The sequence below is a fragment of the Eleginops maclovinus genome, chromosome 7 (assembly GCF_036324505.1).
Source record: "Eleginops maclovinus isolate JMC-PN-2008 ecotype Puerto Natales chromosome 7, JC_Emac_rtc_rv5, whole genome shotgun sequence".
NCBI classification, from domain to species: Eukaryota; Metazoa; Chordata; class Actinopteri; order Perciformes; family Eleginopidae; genus Eleginops; species Eleginops maclovinus.
In genome coordinates, this window is record NC_086355.1 from 21,225,325 (window position 1) to 21,239,736 (window position 14,412).

At 43.0% G+C, this 14,412-nt stretch overlaps 1 protein-coding gene and 5 long non-coding RNA genes across 6 annotated transcripts; 3 read left to right on the top strand and 3 right to left on the bottom strand.

Annotated features, from left to right (window-relative positions):
• Positions 1-914: 914 nt before the first annotated feature.
• Positions 915-2,897, top strand: LOC134867631 (uncharacterized). The gene is made up of 3 exons (XR_010166156.1): positions 915-1,195; positions 2,065-2,315; positions 2,488-2,897. It is a non-coding gene; the product is annotated as an uncharacterized LOC134867631 (long non-coding RNA).
• LOC134867630 (uncharacterized) lies at positions 1,699-3,037 on the bottom strand. The gene is made up of 3 exons (XM_063888345.1): positions 2,835-3,037; positions 2,493-2,627; positions 1,699-2,307 (listed from the first exon to the last, which is right to left on the bottom strand). The coding sequence occupies exons 1-3, from the start codon at positions 2,985-2,987 to the stop codon at positions 1,798-1,800; spliced, it is 798 nt and encodes a 265-aa protein (XP_063744415.1). The 5' UTR covers positions 2,988-3,037; the 3' UTR covers positions 1,699-1,797.
• A 129-nt stretch (positions 3,038-3,166) lies between these two features.
• LOC134866805 (uncharacterized) lies at positions 3,167-3,895 on the top strand. Its single transcript, XR_010166073.1, has 3 exons — positions 3,167-3,290; positions 3,431-3,608; positions 3,835-3,895. It is a non-coding gene; the product is annotated as an uncharacterized LOC134866805 (long non-coding RNA).
• Positions 3,896-4,069: 174 nt separating this feature from the next.
• LOC134867632 (uncharacterized) lies at positions 4,070-6,734 on the top strand. Its single transcript, XR_010166157.1, has 5 exons — positions 4,070-4,423; positions 4,506-4,627; positions 5,345-5,389; positions 5,520-5,612; positions 6,565-6,734. It is a non-coding gene; the product is annotated as an uncharacterized LOC134867632 (long non-coding RNA).
• LOC134867633 (uncharacterized) lies at positions 4,311-4,816 on the bottom strand. Its single transcript, XR_010166158.1, has 3 exons — positions 4,697-4,816; positions 4,500-4,598; positions 4,311-4,395 (listed from the first exon to the last, which is right to left on the bottom strand). It is a non-coding gene; the product is annotated as an uncharacterized LOC134867633 (long non-coding RNA).
• LOC134867634 (uncharacterized) lies at positions 5,461-6,944 on the bottom strand. Its single transcript, XR_010166159.1, has 3 exons — positions 6,740-6,944; positions 6,540-6,648; positions 5,461-5,577 (listed from the first exon to the last, which is right to left on the bottom strand). It is a non-coding gene; the product is annotated as an uncharacterized LOC134867634 (long non-coding RNA).
• Between the last annotated feature and the right edge of the window lie 7,468 nt (positions 6,945-14,412).

The window sequence follows — 14,412 nt, forward strand, 5'->3', positions numbered from 1 at the left end:
AAAAGTGGAATAATCTGGGGGTCATAGCCTTTTGTTTTCTTACAGGTTGGGCAGTTGCGACCCAGGTTCTGCTAGCATCTGGCTAATGAAAGCCGATTGGTCAATGAAGAACTCACGACTGGTTACGACCGAAGAATACGCTTTGTGGTACCTGTCCACAGAACATCAACAACGATTTGTAAATTATGAGTATCAAATAATGTCACACCTTTTCAAAACATGTAGAGCCGAGTTCAAATCAGTCCCACGGAGCCAAATCAGCTGCGATCGTATGCAGCTGTTGCTGCGAGGGAAAGGAAAGGGAAGGAGAGACACAAGGTGCCGTAAAGCAATTTATCACGCATGACGTCATCCGATTTACAAAAACCTAATTTTAGTCAAAATCAAGCGAATATAAAATACTAGCTATGTGTCGTTTGTGAGGATTATCCATTCCATGTTTAAAAAACTATAGCAGTGATTTAAAAAAAAATTATATCCAAAGAAATGTAGGAATCTATGGGTGGGGCTCCATAGGACCACATTCATTCTGCACTGGCCCACCAGCGCCCCCCAGGTGCAGTACCATACCGGAACGGTTTTGAGAGTGAACGTTCTCGTCAATATTAAAAGTTCTCTGCTTTTACTGTCTATGGAAATACCGCGAAATACACACCGCATCAATGGCGGCCGCTCTACTTCCGGTCACTTCGCCGAATCGGTGTATATCAAGCAATATACTCTAAACAGACAGTTTCTGTGAAATACCAGCTGTTTCCGGTTAGGTAAACTAACTGGCTGCCGTCAGAGAACTTTTAATATTGACGAGAACGTTCACTCTCAAAACCGTTCCGGTATGGTACTGCACCTGGGGGGCGCTGGTGGGCCAGTGCAGAATGAATGTGGTCCTATGGAGCCCCACCCATAGATTCCTACATTTCTTTGGATATAATTTTTTTTTAAATCACTGCTATAGTTTTTTAAACATGGAATGGATAATCCTCACAAACGACACATAGCTAGTATTTTATATTCACTTGATTTTGACTAAAATTAGGTTTTTGTAAATCGGATGACGTCATGCGTGATAAATTGCTTTACGGCACCTTGTGTCTCTCCTTCCCTTTCCTTTCCCTCGCAGCAACAGCTGCATACGATCGCAGCTGATTTGGCTCCGTGGGACTGATTTGAACTCGGCTCTACATGTTTTGAAAAGGTGTGACATTATTTGATACTCATAATTTACAAATCTTAACAAACAATTAAGTGTTAATGAAGACTTTCTGATGTGAATATGTCGTTTTTGAAAAAATACGTTATTTGGTTGCTTCAGTTGGCTATATTAGCACTGTGAGTACTATTACCAGAGGGAACTTTGCTAACGTTAGATATGGTCAGCAGAAAAAGTGTGTGGTTAACTGGTGAAAGTATGATGCTGACGAGTTAATACAAGCGTGTATGAAAACAGTTTGTCGATTATATAATGTTAACATATTGTTTTAGTCATCCATCCAAAGTTGTAAGTGAGATCAGAAATGGGAGCTAGGCTAAAGCTAAACGATATTTGACGAGATGCATAGATCTTCGTGCTCCCGGCGCCATGTGACCTTATCATTTTATCTCTGTCACATTCACATATCATTCATGTACATGGTCATAGTTCTGTGTAACTTACACCAGTCATAGACATGACGAGCTACTGTTATCAAAGCAGTTAAAACAAAAAAACCTTCAAGAGAAAAGACACAGAAAGGTTGATATGGTTTGTTGCAGACTAGTCAAAAACAAGCCTGCATTCATTTATTTATACTGTATTAATTAACTTGTAAATGTAGATACTTTTTTTTCTGCCACCTTTTTCTCGTTGATGGCAGAGAGGCCCCTGTTTCTTATCCGGATCTCTGCCCCCAGCCTACACATTGTAAATTTTTTAATCGAGATTTCCTCGATTAAAAGGGCATGTTCCGGGTGGTCTCTGTGGAACTCTTTGAAGGCCTCTGTTCCCTCCAGTGTCTTCTCAAGGTTCTGTCGTACCCCACTCTTTGGCCAGAAGGTATTGATGTTTCTTCCAAATGCCTCCTCCAGATCCCTCACCGCATTAAAGAACCTGGTTGAAGGCCTCATCAAATTCGCGTTGGGAGTGAAGCGTTTGGCTTCCAGAAATGGGTGCTCCTGTGGAGACGCGTAACTGTGATCATGCAGTGTGGAGCCCAGCAGCAGCACTTCACAGTGATGACAGACCTGGATGGCTTGATCCTTCTGCAGCATCCTGACCAACCAGCCGGCAACATAAAATAGCCCCTCTTCGAGGATACAGTCACCAATGGTCTATGGAGGTAAGCGGGAAAAATCTTAGTTTACATGTAAGAGCATATATAGGATGTATTGCATATTGTAGCTTGTCAATTTGCATTTATATTTTAATAATATATCAGTGTATTGATAATGTAGTTAGTTAGGATTTTATGCAAGTGAAATGCAGTGACTGTGTGTTGGTTGTATAATCAGATGACCTGGTCCTCCACAATATCCTGCGCCACCATTTCCTCAGTGGTCCCCTCTGTAGGCAGTGTTTTGGGCTGGAGAGTGAGGGTGGCTGGATTGTGGTCCCCGGGGGATGGAGTGGTGGGCTGAGGTAACATTTCACTCTATGGAGGTAAGTGGAAGTAATGTTAATTCACACGCAAGACATGCAAGGGCATATTTAGGTTGTATTGCACATTGTAGCCTGTGCATTTATATTTTAGTTATATATCAGTGTAGTTTGTATCATTATATTTGTATTTTACTTTGTATTATTCCTGACCCATAGTTATTGTTATCATAATAACAATGTTGTCTACAATGACCTGCACCTCCATATCCTCATTGGTCCTGGAAGGTGGAGCGGCGAGTTGAAGGTTGGCCAGAAGAGGAAATCCGGCATCTTCCTCACAGTTGGAGGTGTTCGACAGTGATGTCATGATATGCGACATACTCAGCCCCCTTAATGCTGCCGTGAATTCCATGGCGCTTGGATTGTATTTGTGCCCTCCTTTGCCACGGATCAGAGAGAAAAGGTTCTACTCACAACAGAAGGAGAAGGTTGTTAGTGATTTTAATTGCTTAATGCTGCTCTCTGGTCTTAATTATGTTGTATGTTTAAGTTCAGGTATCCACTGGATTACCTCAATGCAGTCCTGTTTGAGCTTGGAGGTGCACAAATATTTCAGGCCAGCAGCTGTGGTACATTGCTTTGCAATGTACAGAATGCTCCTGATGGTGGTGATCAAGCCATTCTGGCAAGGAGGTTTGCGCTTGGACCTTTAGTGGTGAGTGAAAGGGGGATCAGTTTAATTGTTGGGGATCAGTTTAATATTTGGGGAGAATTAATAGTTCATATACTTCAATAGTTCATATAGTTAAAAGGATGTCTGTGCCATGTTTGTTTATTTGTTTACTTTTTCACTAGATTTTTTGAAGATCTACCTGAACTGCCATCCTGCTATCCAACCCATGGAGCTGGCCAGGAAGGTCTCCTTCTCCTGATTTCCAGCACCAAGGGGCCTCCTCCACGGGTTAGAGTCCCTAACAGATCTTGTTTATAAAGACATGGCATCAGTGAGACAGGCGAATAAATGGTTACAAAGGTATGAACGTGATTTATGGTTATTTTGTGCTAACAGAGATGTGTCTGGAGCTATTTGAAGCTTTTTCACAAAAACAGAGTGGACAAGCTCATCAGGAAGGCCAGCTGGTGGCAGGGGCCAGAACACTGAACAGTCTAGGCTCTATACTGGCCAGCCCTGCTCACCCACTCCACCCCCTGAAGGTGGTAAACAGCAGTTATCTTTTCACGCTCTACCTTGAATTTAGGACGTCAAAAAGTCTGTTGACTTTGTCAATGAAGTCCGCGGTGCCCTTGGCCTCAGGTGGGAGTCTGTTGAATGTGACCATTGCAGAGATTCCTGGGAGAGAAGATGCTACTATGGTAAGTTTTGTGAGTGAAATGGAAAAGTGAGTTGAATGTGTCTGAAAGTGAAGATGTGTCTGAACCATACCAGCTTGGGAGCCATTCGGATCGTGTGCTGCCGATCGATCTCATAGAAATTGGCGATGTGGCGCCAAAGAACATTTATTCCCTCCGTCTGAAAAAGGTAAGTACATTTTATTTATGTATCCACTCACTCACATTTTAAGCCACATTTCAAATGTTGCTTGCTTTAAGTAAAGTTCTTACCTTCAGGCCATGCTTGTGGAAATTATTCCTGATGGACTTAATGAGATGAGGGACATCAAAGATGATGGGAATTTTCAGCCCTTCTGCCTCCACACAGTGGGAGTCATCCCCCCCCCCCCCTGAGGGTCTAGAGTGGCCCCAAGCAGGTGTAAGGCCCGGACATTGGTGGTGGCTTGGTCACACACAATTGCCTGAACCTAACATGTAGAAAAGTATCAATGCATGGTAAGGATAAAGGTGAAAGCTGTATGTTATGCAAAAGAGATGGTTCTGAGTTGTGTGTTCATTGTACTGTATGTACTGTCAGGCCTATAGCCTGCAGGTGGTGAATGGCTCCCCTGATGGTGTCTGCAATCTCCTCCGACAGCATGGAGCTGGAGGAAAAGAAGTATCCAATTGGCTGGAAGACATTGGGAAAGTGCTTGTTAGGTATGTTTCTCACATAATGAATGATTCCATTCTCAGTAATGGAATAGAATATAAATTGTTGTAGCTTACCTGCTTCCACTTCCCCAGGATTCCCCTGGTCATCAGGACCATTGCCTGCTTGGCGGCATTTCCGTTAGCGGACACCCCATAAATAGTGTCCGTTTTTCTGTTGTAATCGAACTGCCTTTTTATGGCCATTTCGTCAAAAATTAGTGTGCATAGCCTCTCGGCAGATGTCATAGAAGAGACCTTAAGTTTCATCTGGGCGAGAATCCCATGGAGGTAACCTGGCTGTTGGGGATGTAATCAGAGTTGGAGATCAATGTGTAAGTTCTTAATTTACTTTGAAAAAAGCCAAAATCTAAATTGGATACCGATCAGAGGAGAGGAAGATGAATTGAACTGAAAATCTATCCATCCATCTCCCACAGAACATCACTAGTTTCTCACACTGTTCTGATTTGATATAGGTCTATAATAAGGTGTATTATTGTTGTAGCCTAGAAATCTAGATGCATCCTTGCAATATTTATATAATATATAGATTATCTACAGTACAGGGTTTAGATCTAGTCAGTGTGCAAGTGCGCCATTGTATTCTTGAAATCTTCATTGGGATTGTCTGTTTTATACATTTTTCTAAATTTGGTCTCTACAATGATAATGTCTCACATGACTTATTGCAAAATGTTTATTGAAATAACATCTTTCTTACAGAGAAGTATCCGACTCGTGCCGTAACGAATCTGTGAAGAGTTGTAGGTGAGGGCAGTGCAAAAATACTGAGCAAATATCTGTAATTCTTAGGGCTGCTGTGTAGAATTTGCAGCCCCATTTCCTTCAGAGTCCTTCCAAATCTCCTCCCTCTACCCTTTTTCCCTGCCTCTGACAGCTGGGCCCGGATGAAATCACGGCACTTTTCTGAGCAGTTGGGCAGGATCTCTTTAAGGCTACATGGGGAGAAAATGTTAAGTCCAAAAAACAAGTGTGTACAGCTACATTATACTATTTCCAAAAGTCAAAACCTTTATGCTGTTGTAGACCTTTGGTAATACATTTTGTGTATATGACATATACAGGAAAAAGTAATAGAAATTCAGATCAGGAAAAGGAATGGAAAAGTTAGGGCATTTTTAAGTTTGACTTCAAGTGGGTACTCTGTAATTGTACACCTTATTCTGTGACTGTGTTTTACTTACACTAATGAAACCTCATCTTATTAACTTAGGGCAGAATTTTCCGATGTGCTTACCTGCACACCTTTTAGGTCAAGTTAGTCTGTGACTAAAATGTCATAAGGCCAGTTGTGTATTCTTGCAACAGACTTAGGACTTTTGCAAAATGCGTGCAGGCTGAAAAGCACACAGCTATGCACTTTTGAACTTTTGCAAATGGAAGAATTCTGCCCTTATTGTTTTGTTGGCCTTACTTTGACTGTTTAGCCTTTCGTCCCTTCGACTTTTTACGCTTTGCCTTTGCCTTTTGACCTGCACCCTTTCTTTTAAGCAGCGCCACCTCAGCCTCCAGTTCTTTAATTCTCTATAAAAGACACAAAGGCATAACTTCATAACTGAATAGTGAAATGCTACGTCATTGAACAATTCAACCTCATTTTTCTTGTTTTTCTTCCAGAATCTGCTCACTGAGATGGTTACCTGTCTTAACTGCTCCTCCTCTGGTCATTTCTCTCTCTTTTCATCTGTCCCTTTTTGTGTATTTGCCCTTTCCTCTGTTCTTTCTCCTTCAGTGCCTTCTTCTGTCCCTTGTACTTCAAGAGCTCCTTCAAGAGCTACAATTTCCCTTTCCTGCACCTTATTCTTTTCATCTTTTGAAAGTTTATAAATGTTAATATTAGTCAGTCTGTCATGATAATTTATGAACTCTGTTAACTCATCGTTTATTGTCATCTTACCTCTGTTGATTCTCTGCCTTTTCAGAGGAGGAGAGGCAAGCAGTGGTGGGTTTCCACAGTTCACCAATGTGGGGATGGCTTCTTGTGTGAGTGCTTTTCTTCCATTAGACTAGTACAGAACATGAAGGACATCGTCAAGGACAGTAATGTCACTGTTGACTAAAAATGTTTCACTAATGTTACACACCAGCACATCTCACTTTTCGAAGAAAGCGCTCCTCAAAATGTAGCTCACACACCACATATCCTCCCTGCATCATTTCTGCATGGGACAGACTAAGTCTGAGGTCAGCCCTTCTGATATTAATGAGCCATCTTTTCCTCCTGAAAGTGAAATCTGATTAAATGTAGTCTTTTTGGACCTGTGTTCTGTTGTAGGTGTCTTGGTTTTCATTCCGTTTCTGTTCAGCCACAACTTTGTTTGCTGTATTGTTTTGTTTACTTGTGTGTGTGTGTGTGTGTGTTTGTGTGTGTGTGTGTGTGCTCTCTTCTCTGTGTTCTCTTGTTAAATTGCTCTCTCCTATTTTAGACCGCTCACATCATCCCCTTCATTTAAGTTTTTAGCTGTATAGGTGTTTTTGCACGTTTCAATTGGGTACAATGAATTGGGTATTACTTTCTTCTGTTCTGTTCTTGTAATCTCTCATTCACGAAGGCTTTGAAGTCTGCAGTTGTATGTATTTATCTATGTATGTATCTATCTATATATATATATATATATATATATATATATATATATATATATATATATATATATATATTTATGTTATCTATGTATGGAGTAATGACATCCATGAAGACCATGTGTTGAGCTCCTAAATGCTGACATTTTTTTTTCTCTGCCACCTTTTTCATGGAGAGGCCCCCGTCCCTGTTCCATATTCTGATCTCGGCCCTTAGCCTGCACATTGTAAATTATGTAATTGAGATCGCCTCATTTAGCTGGCATGTTTCTGGGTGGTGTGTGTATGTGTTTGTGTTTTAAATAAAAGTCATTAAAATCAGTCCAGTTACAAGGCTGATGCATGCTTTTTTTTGTCTGTGTTAGGATGATGATGGGCAATCAATCCTAAGATTACCCTGAAGGCACACCTCCTTTAGCATTTGACAAATTATTCGCAGACCTGTGTTTATGAAGTAATTGAGCAAAGTACAATCAGTGATGTCTCTAGTCACATTTGTCAACTTCCTTCAGGCATTGACAATTGCGCAGATTTTCCCTCCAAATTTTTTAAATACCGGCTTTCTTGCGAAGCCGAGCGCAGATAGGCTGCATATAGTACAGATATAACTGAATATAGAAGGAAAACATGTTACCTTTCATCATCCTTGGGGAAGCTGAAATAGGACAGTCCTTTTTGAGAATTTTTGCAATTAATTGCAGCACACTGACGCGGCATCTTTATCTTAATCAACTTTTTTTTACGGAATGTTTAATGTTCTAGAAAGCGGGATTTATCCTTAAGGTAGCAATATAGCAATATCGAACATACGCTCAAGGTAAGAAAACAAACACATGCTCGTAATCAGTTAACTTTCAAATTTATTTTTACAATACAATGTATGTGTGTGGTAGGATCAGTACATCCAAAGTTGACCATAATCAAATAAAAAAGTTCGATTGTAATGTCCTTTCAGAGTCCTCCTTAAGAGCTTTCTTCTTCTCTTTTAACGGCGGTTGGCACCTTAAGAGCGTTGTTGATGTTCTGTGGACAGGTACCACAAAGCGTATTCTTTGGTCGTAACCAGTCGTGAGTTCTTCATTGACCAATCGGCTTTCATTAGCCAGATGCTAGCAGAACCTGGGTCGCAACTGCCCAACCTGTAAGAAAACAAAAGGCTATGACCCCCAGATTATTCCACTTTTGACGAAAAATCCCTGTCGACCTCTCGGAAACCACAGTAGTATTTTGGATTTTGTAGACGATATGCTAGGAGAATGATGTAGCTAGCCGCCTAGCTCCATAGGGGTCCATGTATTCTGCACTCGCCCGCGATCGCCCCCTAGGTGAACTGCAGCCAAATTCGGTACAATGGGGGTGAATAGAGAGTGAAGGGGCTTTCCGTAGACGGGCTTTGCTGCCGTCAAGTACCGTAAATGTAGACATGCGTGGTACAAATCGGGCAGGAACACGTTGAGTTTCCGTATACGTCATTACGCGCATGTGCAGCCGGGGGGGGACGGATCGGGCACTGACACTCTGACAGGGTGCAAGAGCGACACTGACCCCTCTTTATAAAGGTTGCCCCGTGCGGTGAAAGGCTGAACAGTTTAACCTGCTACTCGCGCTAAATTTTGTGACGTACTTCCGACTCCAAATAATACGGCTCGGCCTATTCCGGTCTATTTGTTTACCTCGAGCTACAGCTAGCTACAGCTCCTGAGGTAATATTTCGCCATGAATACCCATAAGAAAATGCGTTTTCAAAAAGTAGCTTAACGTCACAGATAATATGCAGCACAAATAGCTTCTTGATCAGTTTATCTGAATGTTAAGTAGCATTGAGATGAGACAGTGGCTTAGTTGTTACAGCTAACATTATTTTGGTGTATGATTGTATTTACTATGTTAATTAATGACTGACATGATGTATGCGTCTTTTGTGAATAGATTTCCAAGCTATGACCACCTGATTGCGTTTTGGTGTTTGATTGAGCCTTCCATTTACAAAATGGTCCGGGTCTCAAGAGCCAAATCGGCTGCCAAGCGAAATGAAGAAGTGGCCACACCTGCACGTCCATCAAGATTCAAGATTCAAGAAGCTTTATTTATCCAGAGGGAAATTGAGGAGAGAGAGAGCGACTTGCTGGCTGCCGCTCGTAGCAGCGCCGGAACCGGATGATCAACGGTAGGTTATGGTCTGAATGTGCTTTGTAGTAACAAACAGGGGTGGGATGCCATTGCATGTACAGACGGCTACGCTAAAGGACTCAGCCCCCTTTGAATACACCAGTGCACTACAGCAAACCACTGTTTTCCCCATGGTATGGTACACATAACCATTATAAAACATTTAGCCAAGCAAGAGCACAGCCTTACTAGTTTAATAACTTAAAGGAGTAACCTTTTTTTTTAACCTTCCAGAGACAGCTGCTCCAGCCAATCGGCGAGTTCTTTCTTATCCTCGTCTTCCTGTCGGGTTGGTTTGAAGGAGAGGGACCTGGCACATCGATTCCACATACATCAGTCCACAGTGAGCCGCATTATTGCAACATGGACAAGTTTTCTAGACACTGCACTGGGGTCTTAATGCACCTGGCTCACACCTGCAGAAGTGCATGCTTACCTCCCTCAGGAATTCAGAGATTTCCCAGACACCCAGGTCATCTTGGTCAAGTGTCAGACACCATCCTCACCACTCCTGCAAAGTGAGATGTACTCCAGCTACAAATCTCACTGCACCATGAAAGGCCTGATTGGCATAGCCCCACATGGTGTAGTCACATTTGTCTCCTCTCTTTACGCTGGGTCAATAAGTGACAAAGAGCTGTTCAAACAGTCTGGGTTGGCCAAATTGCTCACGGAAGAAATCGCAGTGATGGTTGACAAGGGCTTCCTCATTAGTGGTGGTGTTAAGTGCAAAATATACTGCCCACCATTTCTGTCAACGCAAAATCAGATGCCTGCATACCAGGTTACTGAAAAACAATCAATAACACGACTCAGAGTACATGCAGAACGAGTCATTAGGAGAATTAAACTAAACAAATTGTTGGATGCCAAATGTTTACAGTGGCATGCCTGTTGTCAAACTACCAAAACAAGGCATTAGTTAAGGCATGGGTTAAGTAAAGCATTGGTTCAACACCAGATTTTTGTAATTTCATTTAGTGAATTTTGTTTATTCCAGTGGCAGAACATTTTGTTAAATATTCTGTAATTGTTATGTACACAAACATCAATGTAAGCAAACTGTTGAATGTAAAGTTCTGACAAAGTACTAAAGTTTAAACAATATCTCATGAACTCAAAAAAAAATTCCAAAATGTTGACAAGACCAAGTTTAATGTAACATCTGTTTAATTTATAACATGAAAGTAAGGTTAATAATATAACTTAGATTACACATTTTTCAGTTTTACTCAATAAAGGGTCAAGGAAAAATGAGTACACCCCACTGAAAGTCTCTGGAGCAAAGACAGGCAAAACATTAAAGTTGGTGAGCCTTTAGGAATAAAACTTAGCTGAAGTGGTATGCAAAAGTTTGGGCACCCCTCTGAGATTTCATGACAATTTGCTTTTCCTTTATAATAGAAGATCACAGCAACAACATTTGTTTTCCTACAAAGATGTAGACGTTTTAGTGTTTTCCAGACCAAAATTCTTAGGGTAGCATTACATAGTTTTATTATAATAAAATAAAATGCAAAAAATGGGATGTGCAAAAGTTTGGGCACCCTTATAAATAGCATTCATTTCAACACCTGTACGGATTTATAGCTGACAGGTTGCTGCACAAAATTGCTTTGATTAGCTCATTAGACCTTCAATTACAAAGACAGGTGGAACCAATCATGAAAAAGGCTATTTAACATAGGTAATAGCTGGCTGTGCCTGGCCTAGGTTCTTTCTTAGGGAGTGGCAAGATGGGGACCTCAAAACAACTCTCCGCTGACCTGAAAGCTAAGATAATCCAACATTATAAATTAGGAGAAGGGTACAAAAAATTATCTGACAGGTTTAAACTGTCTGTCTCCACAGTCAGAAACGTAGTTGTGAAATGGAAGGCCACAGGAACAGTCCGTGTGAAGGAAAGATGTGGTAGGCCGACAAAAATAGGGGAAAGGCACAGGCGAAGGATGGTGAAAATGGTCACAGAGAAGCCACAGACCACCTCCAGAGAACTACAACAACATCTGGCTGCTGATGGTGTAGTTGTTCACCGTTCCACAATCCAGCGTACTTTGCACCAGGAAGAGCTCATTGGAAGGGTGATGTGCAAAAAGCCTTTCCTGAGTGTTAATCACAAGAAGAGTCGCATGAGGTATGCAAAAGCACATCTGGACAAGCCAGAAGCATTTTGGAACAAAATACTGTGGTCAGATGAGACCAAGATTGAGTTATTTGGTCATAACATGAACAGGTATGCATGGCGAAAAAAACACACTGCATTCAATGAAAAGAACTTGTTGCCCACTGTAAAATTTGGTGGAGGATCTATCATGTTATGGGGCTGTGTGGCTAGCACAGGTACTGGAAAACTTGTTAAAGTTGAGGGCCACATGAATTCCTTACAGTACCAGGAGATTCTTGACAAGAATGTTCTAGAGTCAGTCACAAAGTTGAAGCTACGCCGGGGTTGGATTTTTCAGCAGGACAATGATCTAAGCACCGATCAAAATCCACCAAGGAATTCATGCAGAAGCACAGGTACAATGTTCTGGAATGGCCATCCCAGTCCCCAGACCTTAACATCATTGAAAATGTATGGATTTATTTGAAGAAGGCTGTCCATGCACGGAGGCCAAGAAACCTGACTGAACTGGAGACGTTTTGTGTGGAAGAATGGGCCAAAATACCACCTGCCAGGCTTAAGGGACTTGTCTGTGGCTACAGGAGGCGTCTACAGGCCGTTATTGCAGCAAAAGGAGGCAATACTAAATATTAATGGAATTATTTCTTAGGGGTGCCCAAATTTATGCACATGCCTATTTTTGTTTGAATGCACATAAACATGTTTCTGTTTGACCAATAAAAGTTATTTCACTACTGAGATGTTTCTGTTACCATAAGGTATAACATATGTTAAAATGAAGTTGCTGCTTCAAAAGCTCAGCAAGTGACAAACTGATGCAGTGGTTTTCCTAAGGGGTGCCCAAACTTTTGCATACCACTGTATAATGCTCCACTGAACTGAGCACCACTGAATGGGGATGAACAAAGTTACGCAGCTTCCTGCCTACACTTAAACTGTGTGGTGTCTCAATCTTCCTCATTGTTCTGTACCACAAGGCTCGCACGCCGACCTGCCCTGACAGCCTTTCTTTATTGGACACTGAATATAACAACAGATAAGTGTCATTAGCGTTATATCTATATTACTCACGTCAACACATCTTGCACATGACATTACTGTTAGGCATGACAGTGGCTAACAACAAGACTAACATTAGTTAATCCAAAACACCAACGATATAGGCTGATATAAAACGCTGGATAAGAAAACATGTTCTAATTTTGTAGATAATTAAAACCAGATAAAGCACATAGCGTTACGTAACATCAGATAGGTTAGTTAACGTTAGAGAACTTGTAAAGCTAACATTTGACGTTACCTGGCGTTAGTTAGTTAGTCAGTTAATAGTTGTTTTCTTACCTTCACAGTTGTGTATGTATGACGTTGCATACAATTTAAAACCTTTATCCAACTTGCTTGTTGGGGCTTTGGTCATCCTACAAATCCGGTGAACATCGGCGATGTTCAACTTTGGGAGCTCTTGTAAACATCAGGTGTAGAATGTCACCATTGTTTAACCGGGGTCCCTTTCTGGAGCCAGGCCCAGAAGGAGGACTCGTCAGCGAGCGTCTGGTGGCCGGGCTTGCCACGGAGCCCGGCCGGGCACAGCCCGAAAAAGCAACGTGGGCAACTCTCCGCTTCCCCGTCGCACGGGCCCACCACCTACGGGAAACAGCGATGGGGTCGGGTGCGCTGCCAGAAGGGTCGCAGTGAAAGCAGAGGGTCTCGACGGCCCAGACTCAGGCGACAGAAGCTGGCTTTGGGGACGTGGAATGTCACCTCTCTGGGGGGGGAGGAGCCGGAGCTTGTGCGGGAGGTGGAGCATTACCAGTTGGATCTGGTGGGGCTCACCTCTACGCACAGCGTCGGCTCTGGAACCTTACCTCTTGATAGGGGTTGGACTCTATTCTTCTCTGGAGTTGCCCAAGGTGTGAGGCGCCGAGCGGGTGTGGGGATACTCACAAGCCCCCGGTTGAGTGCCGCTTTGTTGGAGTTTACCCCAGTGGACGAGAGGGTCGCCTCCCTACGCCTGCGGGTTATGGGGGGGAAAACTCTGACTGTTGTGTGTGCTTATGCACCAAACAGCAGTTCAGACTATTCAGCCTTCTTGGAGACCCTGAAAGAAGTCCTGTATGGGGCTCCTGAAGGGGACTCCTTAGTCTTGCTTGGAGACTTCAACGCACACGTGGGCAATGATGGAGACACTTGGAGGGGCGTGATTGGGAGGAACGGCCCCCCTGATCTGAACCGGAGTGGTGGTTTGTTACTGGACTTCATGGCTAGTCATGGATTGGCCATAACAAACACCATGTTCGAACATAAGGATGCTCATAAGTGTACGTGGTACCAGAGTACCCTAGGCAGAACGTCCATGATCGATTTTGTTATCGTATCATCGGACCTGAGGCCGCATGTTTTGGACACTCGGGTGAAGAGAGGGGAGGAGTTGTCAACTGATCACCATCTGGTGGTGAGTTGGGTTGAGTAGCAGGGGAACCCTCTGGACAGACCTGGTAAGCCCAAACGTGTAGTTCCGGTGAACTGGGAACGTCTGGGAAGTCCAGGAGGCCTTCAACTCACACCTCCGGCGGAGCTTTTCAGGCATCCCTGTGGAGGCTAGGGACATTGAACCAGAGCGGGCGGTGTTCAAAGCCTCCATTGCCGAAGCTGCAGCGGGGAGCTGTGGTCTCAAGGTCTTAGGTGCCTCAAGGGGCGGTAACCCTCGAACCTCGTGGTGGACACCGGTGGTCAGGGAAGCCGTCCGACTGAAGAAGGAGGCCTTCCGGGATATGTTATCTCTGGGTACTCCTGACGCAGGTGCAAGGTATTGACGGGCCCAAAGGGCAGCAGCCTCAGTCGTGGCCGAGGCAAAGCAGCGGGTGTGGGAGAAGTTCAAAGAAGCCATGGAGAAGGA

Bases quoted from the DNA above. Each gene is read 5' to 3' on its own strand.
- LOC134867630 (XM_063888345.1), bottom strand. From the start codon at position 2,987: ATGGAATTCACGGCAGCATTAAGGGGGCTGAGTATGTCGCATATCATG. The intron at 2,628-2,834 runs GTGCAGGTCATT...TTACCTCCATAG, and splicing joins GGACCAATGAGGATATGGAG to AGTGAAATGTTACCTCAGCC. The intron at 2,308-2,492 runs GTCATCTGATTA...TTACCTCCATAG, and splicing joins AGGATATTGTGGAGGACCAG to ACCATTGGTGACTGTATCCT.